The sequence below is a fragment of the Peromyscus maniculatus genome, chromosome 3 (assembly GCF_049852395.1).
Source record: "Peromyscus maniculatus bairdii isolate BWxNUB_F1_BW_parent chromosome 3, HU_Pman_BW_mat_3.1, whole genome shotgun sequence".
Classification (NCBI taxonomy): Eukaryota; Metazoa; Chordata; class Mammalia; order Rodentia; family Cricetidae; genus Peromyscus; species Peromyscus maniculatus.
The window spans coordinates 23,565,054-23,580,914 of NC_134854.1; the positions used below are offsets into that span (position 1 = coordinate 23,565,054).

At 45.2% G+C, this 15,861-nt stretch overlaps 1 protein-coding gene across 2 annotated transcripts in view; it reads left to right on the plus strand.

Annotated features, from left to right (window-relative positions):
• The window catches only part of LOC102915930 (calaxin-like), a 21,867-nt gene continuing 6,006 nt past the window's right edge, over window positions 1-15,861 (plus strand). The window contains exons 1-5 of one of the 2 annotated variants that reach the window (XM_076566238.1): window positions 1-182; window positions 8,785-8,940; window positions 10,342-10,446; window positions 13,272-13,423; window positions 15,229-15,333. In XM_076566238.1, the coding sequence (XP_076422353.1) occupies window positions 125-182; window positions 8,785-8,940; window positions 10,342-10,446; window positions 13,272-13,423; window positions 15,229-15,333 (576 nt within the window). In that variant the 5' untranslated portion in view covers window positions 1-124. The remainder of the gene's footprint in view (window positions 183-8,784; window positions 8,941-10,341; window positions 10,447-13,271; window positions 13,424-15,228; window positions 15,334-15,861) is intronic. The other variant, XM_006991210.4, reaches the window with a different exon arrangement.

Below are 15,861 nucleotides of genomic sequence, written 5' to 3' on the forward strand. Positions count from 1 at the left end.
CGTCTGGTTGCTAGGAAGTTGCCATGGCCACATTCTGTTTTGGAGTTACAGAGTGAGTGCCAGCTCGGGACACAAGCTTGGAAGTAGATTCTTTGGGAAAGCAGTGTGCTAAAACCACTCTCAGATGGAACAGAGGGCTCTGAAGAAACTGGTGGAGTCCATCAGTAAAACTGTCAAGAGCTGTGAGTACTGAGGTCTCCACCACCTCCACGCAGTCAGACTGGTGTTGGTTGGTGAGTTGGGTGGAGACTGCACACCACTGAGTGCTCTGTAACCATACACTACGAATCCAGTTCTAATATGTTTGGTTACTTAAATAAGAGCTGCACATGCTGGCACATAGCTTTGATCTCAGCACTCAGGAGGCAGAAAGAAAGCATGGTCTACATAAGAGTTCCAGGCCAGCCAGGGCTACATGTTGAGAGCCTATCTCAAAAAGGGTGGGGGAGTTGTAGTCAGGGGCCAAAGAGAAAGTACTGCCACCCAAGGTAGATACCCGAGTTCAGTCCCCAGGGCCCCGAGAACGGAACAGAGCTAGAACAGCTGCCCTAGACCTGCATTCCACACATGATAGATTACAAGCAGATGAGCAGGTGAGCCCTTACCATGCACTTAGAAACAGTGAAGCCATCGGGTGTCCTGACACATCTGGGCATGTTGGGAGAGTGTCTTGAGAAAGTCATAAATGCAGAAGAATAATCTGCTAACCAAGCATAGATTTTATTCTGTTGACAATAAGAATTTTTAATTACAAGCATTTACTTTGACCAGTTTCAGTGGTTTCTGGCACAAAACTTAGGGACTAATAGAAATACATCAGATGATTTTAGGCAGTGAGATGGGTTAAAGCATTGGCCATGCAAGCCTGAGGCCTGAGTTTGAGTCCTGGAAACCATGGTGGAAAGAGAACCAGTTCCCAAAAGTTCTCTGACCTCCCCACATGGATGTACACATACACAGTTATAAATAAAGATCGCATATCATAACAAAATTTTGAGGGTGGGAGGGCAAGATGGCCCAATGGGTAAAGGAACTTGATGCTGGGAGATAACATGCCAGACTACCTGAGTTTGGTTGCCAAAAGCCATGTAAGGTGGGAGGGGAAAACTTACTCCACAAAGTTGTCCTGACCTCCTCTCGCACATTGTGGCATGTTTTTGTACCCACATACATGTCACCCCAAAAACCTTTTTAAATATAATTTTAGCCAGGCATATTGGTGAGCACCTTTAATCCCAGCACTCCAGAGGCAGAGGCAGGTAGGTCTCTGAGCTCGAAGCCAGTCTGATCTACATAGAGAATTTCAGGCTAGCTGGAGCTACATAGTGAGACCCTGTCTCCCAAACAGCAGCCAGAGCAACAAAGTAATGGTGGGGTGCTTCCCGTGTTACAGTGTTTGCCTGGAAACAATTTAACAGGTTGACCTTGCCCTGGAAACCGTGATGCACTCCTGAGGGTTTGCTTCCCAGACATAACTACAAATAATCCTGACCAGTGGTCATTTTCAGTCATTCAGGCATTGGCGTTAATTTAACTTCAGCCAGTTAAATCGCTTGCATCTTCCTTGGGACAGGTGGATGGACATGGTGTGAAGGTTTTTGTAAGCTTGGCTTAGCTTCCCCTAGCTATAGGCCCACGCTGGCCTATAAAATATCCAAGTCCCTCAAGCACTTCTCCAGGTCTCCTTTAATTCCTAAACAATCCTTTAAAGTTTTATTAATTTAGCCAATAATGAGCACAGTAAATACTGATTATTGCTTGCTTATATGTGTGCACATGGCACACTGGGAGGCCAGCTCCCACTTTTAAAGGTTTCCTGTGAGGAGGAGAGAGGGATAAGGAAATACTAGGTAGGGCCAGGCGGTGATGGCACACGTCTTTAATCCCAGCTCTCGGGAGACAGATACAGGTGGATCTCTGTGAGTTCAAGGCCAGCCTGGGCTACAGAGTGAGTTCCAGGAAAGGTGCCAAAACTATACAGAGAAACCCTTGTCTTGAAAAACCAAAAAATTAAAGAAAAAAGAAGAAAAGACTAGATAGCAGAGATGAGAAAGACAGGAACACAGGATAGCTTCAGGAGGACCTTGGTCAATTCCCAACGGCCCCTTCTGCCTCTTCAAAAGGGCTTTTTATAACATGCCAAGGGGCAGGGCAAAAGACCCCCCTTGCTAGATCAAAGCACACCACACAGCCAAGTGTAGACCCTTCCAAGCACCTGGTAACCATGCCATAGTCAATTCATCCCCTTATGCAGCCCTGCTGGGTAAAGCAAGCTCAGATTCGTGGACCCTGAGTAAGTTCTCACTAGGAAACCTCTGTGGGTCTCCACAGCACACACACGCATTCACATACATGCAGGAGGTGTATGCTTGTGTGTGAGGGGGCAGAGGTTGATGAATGCTGGTGTCATGATTAATCTTTTGTTTCCGAGGGTCTGTTTGTTTTTTAAGATAATCTTAACTAATCCTGGGGCTCACCAGTTTGACGAGACCTCTTGTCTGCTTCTCCATGCTGGGGGACAGTCACTGCTGCACCAGCTCTTTCCAGGGATGCTAGGGATCCAAACTCAGGTCCTGCTCGGCAACTGTTTTACCAACTGAGACGTCCCCCTTAGTCCAATGACTGTGCTTTAAAGTGAGCCTATTTAATAATGCGGAAAAGGAATTTTGTATGTATTTAAAATCTAAATTCCTCATCCTAATGAATTATTTTAGATATGTCTGCTACCCATGTGTTTAATACCACGGTGACTTGAAAGCAGTTACACAGATAAAAATTTGTAATAATCAGCAAAGATAGTTTGAAAAGAGAAACAAATTGCTGCATTTCTTCATTTTTCAAAATTTTGACATTGATTTTTCAATGGTTAAGCATAGCTGTGCCTTCAAGGCCCTACCCTGATCTAACTAGTTGCCTCTTCTACACTTGGGTTATAAACGAATCCAGTGAGGTGAGAGGTGCTCAGACAGAGAACCAGGCCTCAGAGTCAGCCTTCTAAAGCCGCTGGTGCCTTTAGACAGTGACAGAGTTGGTACAGGTCGGCTTCAGAGTCTGCACAAAGGATTATCATCATTCCTTGACTGCCCTGCAGGTCGTCACAGGCAGCTCTGGTGCCCTTCTGCATCATGCTCTCATAGTGAGCATGGACACTTTGGTTTGCCGTAGGCTTCTTAGGAAAACTTGGGTTTTTATTTTTCATTGTGTACAACACTCTAGGCCCTTATGACAGAAGTTTCTTGGGCTTTCTTGGTTGAGTCCAGTGGCTCTCAACCTCCCTAATGCAACGACACTTTAATACAGTTCCTCATGTGGTGACTGCCAACCATGAAATTACTTTTGTTGCTATTTCATAACGAATTTTGCTACTGTTATGAATCGTGATGTAAATAGTTTTGGAGATAGAGGTTTGCTGAAGAGGTCACAGGTTGAGAACCACTGGTTTAGAACTTCTTAGAGGGAGCCTTTAGAGTTTATGACGTCATGACTAAAGACCTCTTATGGTCAGCAGCCACCACCAAGTGACTCTCAGACCCTCATAAAGCTAGTGACCTCACAAAGGAAATTCTTTACAATATAATCATTGCCATATTTTTTTTTTTTTAAAATTTTCCGGAGCTGAGGACCAAACCCAGGGCCTTGCGCTTGCTAGGCAAGCGCTCTACCACTGAGCTAAATCCCAACCCCCCTCTTGCTATATTTTTTAGATCAATCTAGAAAGCTTTGTTTTCTACACTGAGTATAAATTGTCTATTAATTTTGAACTACTTTCTAGAGTTGCATTGTCCAAAAAGATAGGCACTAGCTATGTATGACCATCTATAGATGATTATATTTAAAATCCTATTTTCTTCATCGCACTAGCCACTTTTCAGGAGTCAATGTCTGCCTATGCATGATGGCTCCCAAATTGAACAGCACAGAGGACCTGTTGGAAGGTCTGGTGTGTATTGCACCACCAAAGACACAATTCTAATCCCTTTTCTAAATCATTGTCTTATTCTAGGCACGGAGGCAGGGAATTACCTTTGAATACTGGCTTCATGGCTGTGCAAACTACATTCTCATAGAATTAACACATTGAATATTAATCTCATAACAGATCAACATCCTGTTGTCACTAAATTTGTGAAAAGGTGACTACATCGTGGTACACTGGGCTCAGTCTGTCGTAGACTGCCTGTGTGTCTCTTACTTGAAGTATGGCAGGAGATGGCAGAGTGGCGATAAAGTTTCCTAGGGTGCCTGCTCCATGTTGGCATGGCCCTGGGTTCAATCCCTAGCACCCCAAAGCTGGAAGTGGTCGCTCACACCTGTATTCCTAACACTTAAGGGGGTAGAGACAGGAGGGTCAGAAATTCAAGGTCATCCCCGTTGGTGATAGGAAGTTCATGGCATGTCTGAGCTACAAGAGATAAAAATTAAAATTTGAAAATAGAAAGATCTACACTATCAGAGATGTACTGCCACCTAGATGTAGTAGGTCTTTAGAGGAGGGACTGAATTCAAACTTTTAACTCCAATCTTACTTAGGTCAGGGCCTCGCTGGTGAGATGGGACTGCCCACATTTAGTGTGGTTCTTCCTGCCTCAGTTAACCCAATCCAGAAATTTCATTTATGTACTAGGTGATCTACATCCTACCACATTGACATGTAACTTTTTGGGGGAGACACATACAGTATAGACAGCGTATACACAACAGACCAAAGAAACAATTCTACCCAAGGCTAGCTTGTGAGCTAGTGAATTTATTTACAGGAATATGGGGGAGGGATCTTACAGGAACATTGGTGACTCAAAGGCCTCTATCTCACCAAAAAGCCCACCCTAGTATGGGAGTATGGGTAATGACTGAAGAAACCTACGCCCCCTAGTGCTTCTCCCAGAAGCCTTGTTATCTAACACAAATCTCAATGCAGGCGTGGGATGTTTCCCTGAGTTGTTGGTTAGAGAGGCCCCAGAACTACATGCCACTGTCATTGTCCTTATCTTCCTGCCAGCACCTCTTAAGACTGTTGCTGAAGATGCAGCACACTTTGGTCACAGGACTCGGAGACATCAGCTGCAATGGCTGGGTGCTTCCTTCCTGCCAGCTGGCTTTTACAGCGCCTTCTGGGGGAGGAAACTAACGGCTTACCTAGCCGCGAACACTAAGCTGCAGTAACAGCGACAAGATGCGTCCTCTGGTGCAGTGGGGGCAGGGATGTTTGGGGATGTTTGCCATTTCCTGCTCTAGAGGACCAAGAGCTGTGGCAGGGAGATCATGGCAGCGAAGGGGGACCCACTGCTGTCGTTTTGCTGAGTGGACATGCTCAACCCGCTTTCTAAACACTCAGGTGTGCACAGAATTGGTGCAGCTCTTGGTCTTCCTCGAGAAAGCTGTACTGCAATAGGCAGCAGCTAACAGAGAGATTGCTGGCGGGCCCAAGAGCTGAAATAAAGGCTGGTGGCCTGCTTGGCCCCAAATGGCTGATTTATGCACCCCAGTCTAGGAACGTTGCAGAAGAGGGGAGACAGAAGGAGTAAAGACCTGGAGGATGGGGAGATGTGCTAGGAAAGGATGTCTTTCTTGACGTGACTCTGCTGTTGCACTATTGAATCACTACACAAGACAAGCCTGAGCCCTGTCAATGTTTCTTCATGGAAAGGGGAAGGCTCATGAACCCCCCCCCCCCCCCCCCCCCCCGCAGGGACTACTGGCAGTTAATGGTGGCTGGGGGAAGGGATGTCACTTTCTCAGTGGCAGAGCCACTGGGAAGTTTGCCCAGGCTCTCTGGAGGTAAACAACCTCCACACACGGCCACGCAAGTCAACGCAAGTCACCTAATTAAACTCGGTGGGGCGCACACAGGGAAAATACAGTGGGAAGAGGCCTTGGGGGAGTTTTCAATGGGGGGATGAGAGGAATAGAAGGTGAAGACTAAAATTCGTCATGCACACGCATGAAACTGTCAACGAAGTTAAGAAAACGTTGCATCCCTGGGGCACAGCTTGCAGGCAGCTCAGTCAGGGGCCCCTTCCCAGCACTTGTTACCACTTCCAGAACCCGGAAGAGCTTTAAAAGCCCAAGTTTCAGGAGCTTCCTCAGACTTCAACTTCCTGAACCTTGCCAGTTTCCTTTCCTTTGTTGGTTTGGATGAACCTCCCTCCAGGATGGAGAGGTTTGAGTCGGGAAATGGCAACATTACACTTGGTATTGTCCTTCAACCATAGGGCCTCGTTTTCACTGTGTGCTGTTAGCGGAAACGGTCACAAAAATCTCACTGCATCGTTTTGTTTGTCTGAAACAGGGTGTTATTGTGTAGCTGTAGCAGGCCTGGAAATCACTGTGTAGCCCAGGCTGGCCTTGAATTAGAGATCCACCTGCCTCTCTCCAGAGTGGTGGGACAAAGGGCGTGTGCCACCACCACACCAGTCAAATGACACCAGCTTTAAAGGGAGGCTACTTAGATCTCATTTCTCTACTGAAAATCAAAGTCACATCGATAGAGGCAATAGCGCATGCCTGTAACACCAGGGCTTGGGAAACAGGCAGCAGATCAAGAGTTTCAGGCTAGCCTGGGTTGCGTTGTGAGACCTTGTCTCAATATAAGTAAATCAATAAATTAATTAATTAAAAAAGATGGACAGATTGTTATGATCATGTAGCAAAATACAAATTGCTGATTTTCCATTAAAAAATAACTGCACGAATGTATTGTGAAAGTGGGTAAAAACTTAAATACGGGTCTGGTTATCAGCCAGAATTGTTTGGTAAGTTTTGTATTGTCCGTAAGATCTGCCAGCATGTGAGGTCCGTGATGCGTGCTCCCACCAGGGACCATGTGGTGTCTGCAGTCCATGTTGCAGCTGGAGGCTGTGTTCATGTCTGTAGTCCTTGCCGCCACCGGGCACCATGTTGAGGTCTTTGGTCTGTGCTGCCTGAACCCGTGTCTATAGTCCATGCTGTCCCCAGAAACCATGTGGAAGTCCATGATCCAGGCTGCTGCCGGCTCCTATGGGCAAGGAAGCATTTTGCAATGGTATTGACTGATTACTGCAGACTCACAGTTGAGAATGAGAGACAGTGGAGGGTTCTGTGAACCTCCCCCTCCAAAAAGCAAACCATCTAGACAAGAAGCCATTGATGAAGAGAACCCTTAAAAATTATGACAGGGATGCTGAAGTGTAACTCTTCACAGTTGATGGCTTCTGGTGGGGGTGGGGTGGGAAAGGACCCAGCTTTCTTTAAGGGGCTGGCCACTGGGAGTTTGACCATGCCCCAGTGAGTATACTGGACTTGGTTATTATTTTTTTCTTCTTTTGGGGGGCGGATAATGGTGGGAGGTGGACTTGGAAGGACTGGGAAGCAAGTGTGATGCGGTGCATTGTGTGAAATTTCCAAATAATCAATAAAAGTATGTCAGAAAAAATAAAAATTTCTGATTCAAAAATAAATCTGCCAACATGCCCCATGGACCTCTCTTTGCTCTCAGAACTCAAACCCGAGTCTTCCAGCTGCCTCCGGGTGAGTGCCTGCTCCTTTGGGCGACTCCACTCCAGTGACACCCCCACTTGTAATGTTTTATCGCGCAGCACCTTCCCTAGCTCACAGCCCCTTCCTTGGGTTTGTGATGTACGATACTTTCATGTACTAACACTTCACAGCTGGGTTAGGGGGAGCTGGTGACCACGCATGCTAGGCAAGCCTTCCTCCACGGAGCCATACCACAGCCCCTCGTGTATCTCCTGGCAAGCCTGCAACAGCCTTGAGGGCGGGAGCCAAGTCCGTGTCCGCTCCCTGGTTCCGGGTGTCCCGTAAGACGTAGACAGATCCGACTTCAGAGCTGCACTGCCATAGCACGACATTCTATGAAGGAGCAAGAGATCTTAACTTGGTCTACAAAATACATGTTATTAGGCACCTTTGAAATTGCTTACTCTCAAGACTACCGGTCACTACCCTAAGAACTACCGCCTTCTACACACAGACCCCACATGTTGTAAATTGGGTATTTACAAAGACAGTTATTTCTCCTCACCTTCCTTCACAAACAAGAGGAAAGGATCAAGAAAAAAAAAAAAAAAAAAAAAAAAAACGACGTGGCGACCAGCTGCCTCTCCCCATTTCTGTTCTCTCAAGTAGCTGTTGAGTCACAGAATTCGACATTCAAGGGACTGCAGAATCTGAGATCACCCCAACAACTCAGCTGTTACTAGAGAGGGCCCCGAGGAGTTGTTAAGTCTTAGGAGTTTAGGATAAGAAATAGAAACGGGGGCTAGAGAGACGTTTCCATGTTTGAGAGCACTTGGGGCTCTTGCAGAAGGCCCAGGCTCGGTTCTCAGGGGGGCTCACAACCAGCTACAACTCCAGCACCCCAGAATCCGATGCCCTGTTCTAGCCTCAAGGGTACTGCACACGTGGTACAAATATACGTGTCAGGAAGACACGTAATGTATGTATACATAAAACCAAAATAAATAAATCTCAGTAAAGAAATGGAAACAGTCTAGGTGCTTTAGGTCTTATGCCCACCCCCAGGGCGAATGCCGGGTTTCCGTCCTGACCACACCAGTCACCTGTGCATGCCTAAACACTAAGTCTGGAACGAGAGCCCCATGTGTGACTACCCCAAATTTCCATTGTGAAGCCTGCAGATCTGGTAGAAGCAAAACACTACAAATTACTCAGTAACAAATTCACATCAATATATGGCCATCTGGTATCATAAGAACTAAACAGCTGTGATTGTATTGAATAACTTGGTGATTAATGCTACATCTTATCTATCTTCTCATTTTACAGTCAAGAAAAGTGAAATTGAATGTCTCATACGCCTTTTCTATAGCTTTGTGGAAAAACCCAGTGGAAAGCTTGTTAATGCCAGGCTGGACTGCAACACATTTCGAGGGATCCTGCACAACGTATTCGGAATGACCGATGACATGTTAATGAACAGGGGTAAGGAGTCACAGTAAACCGAAATGTGCCAACCCAAAACTGAACCCATCTGAGTGTCCTTTTCACAAGACTGGACTTTGTCTCAGTGCCAAACTAGAAAGGAATAGTTCTGGTAGGAAAGTGCTGCAAACACATACCCAGAGGGAACACGAGGATGGTTTTTAACACAAACTCGTCAGAATGTTGTGCCTCAGAGCAGGGAAGTTTTGAGAAATCATTACCACTGAACTACAGAGCCTAGCGGTATTTTTCTTTCTTTTTTTTTTTTTTTTTTTTTTTTTTTTTTTTTTTTTTTTTGGTTTTTCGAGACAGGGTTTCTCTGTGTAGCTTTGCGCCTTTCCTGGAACTCACTTGGTAGACCAGGCTGGCCTCGAACTCACAGAGATCCGCCTGGCTCTGCCTCCCGAGTGCTGGGATTAAAGGCGTGCGCCACCAACGCCCGGCTCTTTTTTTTTTTTTTTTTTTTTTTTTTAAGGATAAACAACCAAGGGCTTTTAACCATGAAAGTATATGCCACAGATGTAAATCATGAAAGTCCATGCCACCAATGTGTAAATCATTTTTGGCTTTTTTTTTTCTTCATAGAAATGTGTGAATACAAAAGATGGTGACTTGTCATATTGGAAATATTTAAAGTCATATGTCTAAAACAGGATAGTGATTGGTATATCCAGTTAAATTCTATAGTAAATCATTAAACTATACATTTGGTAAGATATGACACACACACATATCTGTGAAAAGATCACTACAAACAAAATCATCAATACACCTTCATCTCCAAAGAACAAGTAACATTTGAATGTTCTTTTATAGATAATAAAGTTTCATTGGGAACTAAAAATTGGACTGGCAAGACAGGTCTGTGGGTAAAGGTACTTGCTCGAGTCTGACTTGCTGAGCTGTGAACCCCAGAACCAACCTAAAATAGAAGAGAGTCAGTTCCACAAGGCTTTGACCTACACACAGAGCCATGGTACATGTTAGTACACACACACACACACACACACACACACACACACACACACACACCAAAACTTAAAAATGTTTAACATTAGTAATTTACTTTGAGACATTGTAGAAACTCTACAACAGGGTTTTCACCACTTTTTACTTTTGATTATTAAAATTATGTCATTAATTAGCTCCATGGCTTTCTTGGCTCTAGCAACCACATAAACCACCACAAATGAAGATCATTATTGCTCATTGTGTGGAATGACTCTTCTGCTTTAGAAATAAAGGGGGAAAGCCCACATTTCCAATAATTTTGATTCTTTCGAAAGGAAACACCCAAACGGTCCCCCCTCAATTTGTAAGAAAAGGTTTTCTATCTAAACCCGGAGGGGGTGGGGGTGGTATAAACAATTACAATATGCTCACACATTTCTTCCTTTGTAGTGTTCTTTGTATTTGACAAGGACAGTGACAACTATGTAAGTGTGCAAGAGTGGGTGAAGGGACTGGCGGTGTTTCTCCGGGGGACTTTTGAAGAAAAGATGAAATGTAAGAAGCCATCGCTGGCTTGGCGCTGTGCCCATCGATTCTGTGTAGTGTGCTGGTGCACCAACAGATGGAGCTGTCACCCCCAGAGGGACAGGAGTGCTCATTCTGAAGCTCACCAGAGGGACCACAGCAGGGGACATTCAGCTTTACCCAAATTGCACGTTCTAATGTGGCAGCAATTTCGTGAAGTTTCCATAATAACAAACAGCAAAGTCATAAATCAAACTTGGTGGCAGCGTTTGGTAGGTGGCCACCGCGTGGAGGGGACCTGTTACAGGCCTCACGGATGACTTTCTTAGCTTCTGAGCTGGTGGGAACATTCCAAAGGATTTCCCAAATAGCCACAAGGATGTTAGATCAGAGGTGGCAAATAATTCGGCTCTAGACCCCAAACTCACTAGAGTTCTCACTGTAGAAGGAGCTTCTTCCAGGAATGTTTGTTCACAAGTGAATGCTTATATAATCACAAAGATGAAATCAGTGTTCTCTAAAACAACCTTGTAAAGATGCCTCACAACATATCAAACAGAAATAAAGGGCCAGCAAGGCAGGTGTCAGGAAGGGTGCTTGCCACCAAATCCGTCAACCTGAGTAAAATCCCAGAACGCACATGGTAGGAGAACCAATTCCTGAGAGTTGTCTGCTGACCTCCATGAGCATCAATCCATGCATGCATTCCTAAGAGTAAAAGATAAGAAAAAGCCCACAAAAGATGAATTGGGGGACCCAGTTGTGACCCATCGCCTCTACTGAGTCTGTAATGCTCAAGTGTCACTAGGGTGGGTGTTTGGCTTACAGCCCAGGTTGAGAACAGCCACTAAGGGTCTGCTGACAAAGCGAAGGTGTCTGATCTTGTCTGGGCTCAGCAGGACAAAGGCCTTGACGCAGGGTTGGGCCTGTGTTACTGCGCTCCACACAAGAGAGTGAGGATGAAGCCCAACACACCGGAACAGCCCAGACAGCAGCAGCCCTCTGGTCTTCATGACTGAGGAAAGTGAGAAGGCCAAAGGCCATTCAAGCCCAATGGGGTGTTCTAAATAGAAGGAACACCGGGCACTGGGAAGCTTGTCCTGAGCCATAGCTCTGCACAGCAATAACTCTGGTCTGCAATCCCCCACCCCAGGGTGATGTCCATTTCCTGTTTTACTCCTGCTGATAGGATTCCCTGGAAACAGGATAAAAACCATTTTAGACACCAGTTTTCAGAGAAACAAACTGCTTAACATATCCATTTTTGCTTTTAAGAAAAGACTGCAGAGGTCTTTGTAGTTGAGCAGATCTGCGTATCTTTTTGCTCTTTCTCTTGAATTTTGATTTGGGACATAGAAAAAGATGCCTGGAGGATAAAGGGAATAGGAGTTTTCCTTATTTCCCAGGGACCCGAGTTTGATTCCTAGCACCCACACTGGGTGGCTCACAGCTGTCTGTAATCTGTCTAGCTCCAGGGGATTCAATACCCTCTTCTGGCCTCTGCAGGCACCTCCACATACGGGGCATACACTCACATCGACACATACACATGCATTTTCTAGTAAAAATATCTCTAAGCGAGCCGGGCGGTGGTGGCACACGCCTTTAATCCCAGCACTCGGGAGGCAGAGGCAGGCGGATCTCTGTGAGTTCCAGGCCAGCCTGGGCTACAGAGCGAGATCTAGGACAGGCACCAAAACTACACAAAGAAACCCTGTCTCGAAACCCAACTCCCCCAGAAAAAGCCCTCTAAGCTAAAGACACACTAACATTTTGTAGCAGTATTGGGAATAACAAACTTCTCTGACATTTAGTAATTTTGTGCTCTTGTAGTTCCCTTCATATTTACTATTCCGTGAGGTCACGTGTGTAGTTCCCACTCTGCAGTGTCCGAGGGTGCGGTGCTGTGCTGGGGACTGAATCCAGAACCTCACACATTTTAAAGCAAGCACCCTAAGCCATCTCCTTCTCCACTCCACCTCCTCCAACCTTACAGGGTTCTTACATAGTCTCACTGAGAAGTGGAAAGCTGTGTCATGGACGCCATCCCTTGTGGGAACACTAATCGCTGGTGAACACAGTTGGGCCACTGAACAGAGTTGCATGATGAAACAGATTCACACTGAAGACGATGTGTCTTTTCTAATCCCACTTCCTAAAATGCTTCTTACACATTTTAGGAGGAGCTCATTTGGGGAATGCTATTTTCTACATAGGCTTGTTCCCAAACTTTGTGTGTTATGCTGTGGACTGGAGAAATTTAACGGCCACCCAACTCATCTGACACTCAAGTTTATTCCTGGTTTTTGCCAAAACATTTAGCTACACTAACTCCAGGAAGGCTATTTCACTGCTACATTCCCAGGACATTAATAATCTGAGATGGACGGCATGGAAGTTCCTCTCCAGAGAGAGGCTTGAAGATAAGGCAGACAGGCAAACCCCAAGGATATGACTGCATTCACTATCTAAATGTACTGGGAGTGGGGGAGTCCTTTTCCAAGAATGCAGTAAAGTGTGTGCTTTATTTTTATAGTCTATATGCAGAGAACACACACACACTTATGCAAATACACATATGTAAGCATACAAACAAGCCAGTTAAAAATTCCACCTCATTTATTGCAGCTTGGTACATTTCCAAACCCCAAATCCAGGAACTACGAGCTCTTCTTTTAGCTCCCAAGGGGTATTTAGTCCTGTGGAGAGAAATTTAACAAGAAGCACTTTTTTATAAAACCTCTGCCATATAGTGGATCAGATCAGTAATTGTGTATTTATCACTAATTATCTTATGCTGAACTAACTAATGGCATTTTATTGGTTCAATTTTTTTATTCCTATGCTTTATAAAGTCTGTTTTGAAGTCTATTATTTAACTGGAGACGGTTATATTTCCCGGGAGAAGATTTTTGACATGCTGAAGAACAGTCTCTCCCAGCAGTCCCCTGAAGAAGACAATGATGAAGGAATAAGGGAGCTGGTGGAGATAAGCCTGAAGAAAATGGTAAGCAGGGCCGTGGCGTGCACCGCACTCAAGCGGTAGCTGCTGCACAAGGCTGTGAACGAGCAGCGGCTGCCTTTCCTCCACCACGAGTCTTTCCCACGGGCAGTTCTCACTTCCTTCTGCTCTACCCTCCGCCTAGAACAATGCCTCACTGAAAACAGGTGCTCAGTGCATAGGGGATGTTCAGTGACTAGAGAGGCATTATGTAAAATAAATGCTATTTAATTGTTTTAAAATAGTACTATCAGTAAAACCTTATTAATTGGGAGGAGGCTAGAGTCAATAGATGTAAAATTTGTGCTTTTTGTCTTCATGATCTTCCTCTTTCAATTTATCTCAACACTCATTTCAGCAAAATAACAATAAAAATATTTAACCCTTATAGAGTGCTTACTACATAGCAGGCCTTTCAGGGCCCTCTATACTATTCATTCATTTTATCCTTAGAACTATTGTTTCCATTTTGCAGATGAGAAAAACTGAAGCAGATTAAAGCAATAAAGCCTCACAGTAGTGGCTCTTTATTACAACAATATTGATGTCCATTCTTTTCTTACAAGGACCCGGAACTGTTTGTGAATCCGGGGCAGCCCCAGCAAACTCACTGCTATCACTGAGGCTCAGAGAAGAGCGAGCTAGGCATGGCGCTGCACATCTGCAATCTAGCACTTGGATGTCTGAAGGACTGCAAGTTCAAGACCAGCCAGGGCCACACTCTGACACTGTCTCTGTCTCTGTCTCTGTCTGTCTCTGTCTCTGTCTCTCTCTCTCTCTCTCTCTCACACACACACACACACACACACACACACACACACACACACACACACACACACGGTGAGGGAGAGGAGAGATGGACACAGAGGGAGAGAAAGACAGAGACAGAGAGGGAGAGAGAGACAGAGACAGAGACAGAAAGAGAGGGACAGAGATGGGAGAAAGATGGGAAACAGAGAACAGGAAGGCCAGCGTCTAACACCTACAGACTATGCTCTTGTAGAAATACTAGCTGCTGCTGCTCAGGCTGAGTGCAGATGCTTTCTTCAGTTACAAGATGTCCCCAAATTCCTATCTGGAAAGGAAATATTTTTGGAATATTTCTTTTTCTGATGGCCACTCACATTTTCCTCTAGATTGGATTCTGAAGTTATGCACAAAAATGAAGTCAGGGACATCTCATCCAACTCAATCTGAAGCAGTCCCCATGCCCTGGATTCTGCACAACACACGTCATCTCTCATAAGCCTTGTCCAGACACTGTGCTGACTTACACCGTTTTCTACTGTGATTCAGGTGGACAGAACTCCGCAGGCTCCCCACACCTCCCTACTTACCCAGCTCTCAACCCCCTAGTATTCTAGCTGGAGTCTGCACCTCCATTCCAGCAATCTAACCCAGCCTGGACAGCCACCATGATAACTCCAGGGGCCTTGCCCTTCATGGCTGTCATTTCTACCTGATGAGCTCCCAAATAAAGCCTTTTGAGGATAAAATTGTGCCAAAAAAAATCTGAGCCACATTATACTTATTTAATTGCAAAAGGAGCAGTAGGTTAATATAGTTCTCCCAAAGTTTTGCATTATTCCTCAGTTCCAGTGTGTGTTATTGACAGGGCTGCATTGTGTAGAACAAAGACGACTCAGGTTAGAAGAATCAACCAGTGACTTCTATTAATAAATACCCAGGGATCTGTGTCAATGTCTTCTGCAGTATGAACTTCTAGTTTTGCTTGGCAGTCTACACAGCTAGTTTTCTATGGCAAAATTAAAGACTTTTATCATTTCTCATGAAATCACTTTTCTCTCTAGGATCATGACAATGATGGCAAGATCTCTTTTGCAGACTTTGAAAAAGCAGTGAGAAAAGACAGGCTTTTGTTGGAGGCGTTTGGACCATGCCTCCCAGATGCAAAGGTAGTCACACACACTGCTTAAAGTGGATGAGGGAAAATTTCATTAAAATTATATAATGTGTGTGAGTGTGTGTGTGTGTGTGTGTAGGGTACACATGCCATGTGCTGGCTAGTTTTATGTCAACTTGACACAAGCTAGAGTCATCTGAAAGGAGGGAACCTCAGTTGAGAAAATGCCTCCATAAGATCCAGCTGCAGGGCATTTTCTTCACTAGTGATTGATGGGGGAGGCCCCAGCCCATGGTGGGTAGTGCCATCTCTGGGCTGGTGGTTCTGGGTTCTATAAGAAAGCAGAGGCAGACCCAGGAGAACTCTCTGTGAGTTCGAGGCTAGCCTGGGCTACAGAGTGAGTTCCAGGAAAGGTGCAAAGCTACACAGAGAAACCCTGTCTCGAAAAAAAAAAGAAAGTAGGCTGGGCAAGCTCCTGCCTCCAGGCTCCTGCTTTAAGTTCCTGTCCTGACTTCCTCCACTGGTAGCCTACAAGTGGACTACAGTTGAGGCATAAGCCAAATAAACCCTTCCTCCCCAA